This window comes from Lichenostomus cassidix, chromosome 13 (assembly GCF_008360975.1).
Source record: "Lichenostomus cassidix isolate B80296 chromosome 13, HeHo_3.0, whole genome shotgun sequence".
Lineage (NCBI taxonomy): Eukaryota > Metazoa > Chordata > Aves > Passeriformes > Meliphagidae > Lichenostomus > Lichenostomus cassidix.
Window position 1 is genome coordinate 9774775 of NC_139494.1, and position 2265 is coordinate 9777039.

Consider the following 2265-nt stretch of genomic DNA (forward strand, 5'->3'; position numbering starts at 1 on the left):
TTTTTCCTCTCCTTGTGTGTAAGTGAACTGGGAGTGCCTCCATCCCACCTTGTGACTTGAGGAAAAGAGGCAGTTCATGCCAGTCAATTCCTGCCAAAGTTGCAGGTTTTGGGAAAGTTACAAGCTCTGTACTCTGTTCAGGGGTGCAGCACCTTCTCCTTGCCCAAAAGCTCCTGACACCTCCCAGATCCTGCTATGAACCATGGCAAGGACAGCATGAAACAGCAGCACTGCTGGTGTCACCACTCTGCTCCTGTTCTCTGCCTGCATCTCCTGAACAGGGCTCGAATCCCTTCTCTACAAGACCTGGGGGCCAGCAGATGTTTGCAGGTAGCCACATGTGTCCGTGGCCAGTGGGGTGTCAGAAGTGCTGGCTGCTGCCTTGGGGTCATCCCTTCCCTTCCACCCCAGTCTCCTCCTGAGGAGCAAACCCCTCGAGTTCAAGAAACAAAACTCCAGAGGCTCTGCTGAAATTCAGTACAAACGTTAAAAATTTTATTTACAGGGTAAAGTACGATCTCTTAAAAAAAAAAAAAAACCAAAACAAAACCCTCACTTTGATAAGAGGTATAATAATAGAATAAAGCTCTTTATGTACAAAAATACAATTTTCATATGAATGAACATCTTGAATAAATTAAACCGCTCTCTGGTCCAGTCGCTGAATACCCCGTGTCTGCTCCCACTCTAAAGCAGGCCGGCCGCGCTGGGGGTCAGCATCTATAATGCATGAGCCCCTCCGCTGTCCGCCGGGCGCGGGGTCCCATCGGGGCTGGTGCTGGGACCCCCGGGAGGGGCTGAGCCGCCCCGGGGCAGGGCCGGGGAGACGCGCTGAGCCCCGCGCTGCGCCCTGGGCCGCATCGGCCCCTTAAGCCTTTTCATGGCATTGTCAGGGCGTTCAAACCAAATTTTCATGCTCGTTTTTCTTCGCCGGAGAGCTACAAATTGTAAAATTGACTTTTCACCTCGTCTGCGGCAGCAAATCTGTCGCTTTTCTTCTTCCCGGTTTTTCGGAGTGGCGCGGGAGGCGAGGCGGGGGTCGGGGGGAAGGGGCTGGGGGGAAGGAGAGTGATGAAAAGTGCAACGGGACGAGGCCCCCCCTCCCTCCTCCGCCGCCGGCCCCGGGCCGGGAGCGCCGGGCGGTGCGCGGGGGGCGCGGGGCGGTGCGCGCTAGCGGAGGGGCGCGCCCGGGCCGGCGGGCAGCCCGCGGAAGCCCCTTAGGCTGTCGGCGGGCGCGTAAGCGCAGTCCTCGGAGGTGGCGGGGCTGCTGGGGCCGGAGGCGGAGGCGCAGAGCGAAGGGGCGGACGGGGAGGCGCTGGACAGCCAGGACCCCGCGTCGCTGCCGGGGCTGGGGGGCGCGGCGGCCCCGCGGAAGGCGGGGGGCGGCGGGAGGCACTGCTCGGCCAGGCGGAGGGTCTCGGAGAGGGCCCAGATGTAGTTGTAGGCGAAGCGCAGGGTCTCGATCTTGGTGAGCTTGGTGTCGTCGGGGAAGGTGGGCAGGACGCTGCGGAGCTCGTCCAGGGCGGCGTTGAGGTGGTGCATGCGGTTCCGCTCCCGGTCGTTGGCCTTGACCCGCCGGCTGCGCTTCAGCGTGTGCAGCAGCGCTTCGGTCCGCGCCCGCGCACGGCCGCGCCGTCTCCGCCGCTCCCTCGGAGCGCCGGGCTCCGCGCCCTCGCCGCTGCTGGGCGCCTCGGCGGGCATCCTGCGGGAGAGAAGACGGAGCCCCGTCAGTGCCACGCGGGGCAGGGAAGGATGGAGGGGAGAGCGAAGGGGAAGGTGCGAAGCTGCCGGGGAAGGGATGAGGGGGGAAGGAAAAAAATAAATATAGCTAAGGGGGTGGCGGTGCGGGTGCTTGGCAGGTGCCGGCGCTCCCGTACTCACATGGAAAGGCACTCCCGGGGATGCGGTTAAGCAATAACTGTATAAAAATACAGAAAGGAAAAAGCCGAGCCGGCCGCTGTATGGGGAGGCAGGGGACTCAGCGCCGAAAAAAAAAAAAAGCGGAAAAAAAAAAAGCCAAAGCCCGGGGAAAGGCGGGGCGGGGGGACACGCGACCGCGCGTGGCTTTGAAGTGCTGCGGGCTGCGATCCGCTCGTGTGAGCGGCGGCTTTGGCACACGACGGCGCGGCCGCCCGTTCTTATAGCGGCGGGCGGACAATGGCCCCGTGGCCGCCCCGCGGGGCCGCGCCGAGGCGGCAGGTCGGCCCCGTGCGCCGCGCCCTCCGGAGCGTGCCCGCAATTACCGCGGGCGGCCGCGCATCTGCC

General features: G+C 63.1%; 1 protein-coding gene across 1 annotated transcript; it reads right to left on the bottom strand.

Annotated features, from left to right (window-relative positions):
* Positions 1-1170: 1170 nt before the first annotated feature.
* Positions 1171-1701, bottom strand: NEUROG1 (neurogenin 1). Its single transcript, XM_085073201.1, has one exon. It carries the CDS (start codon positions 1699-1701, stop codon positions 1171-1173), a length of 531 nt encoding a protein of 176 aa, XP_084929327.1.
* Between the last annotated feature and the right edge of the window lie 564 nt (positions 1702-2265).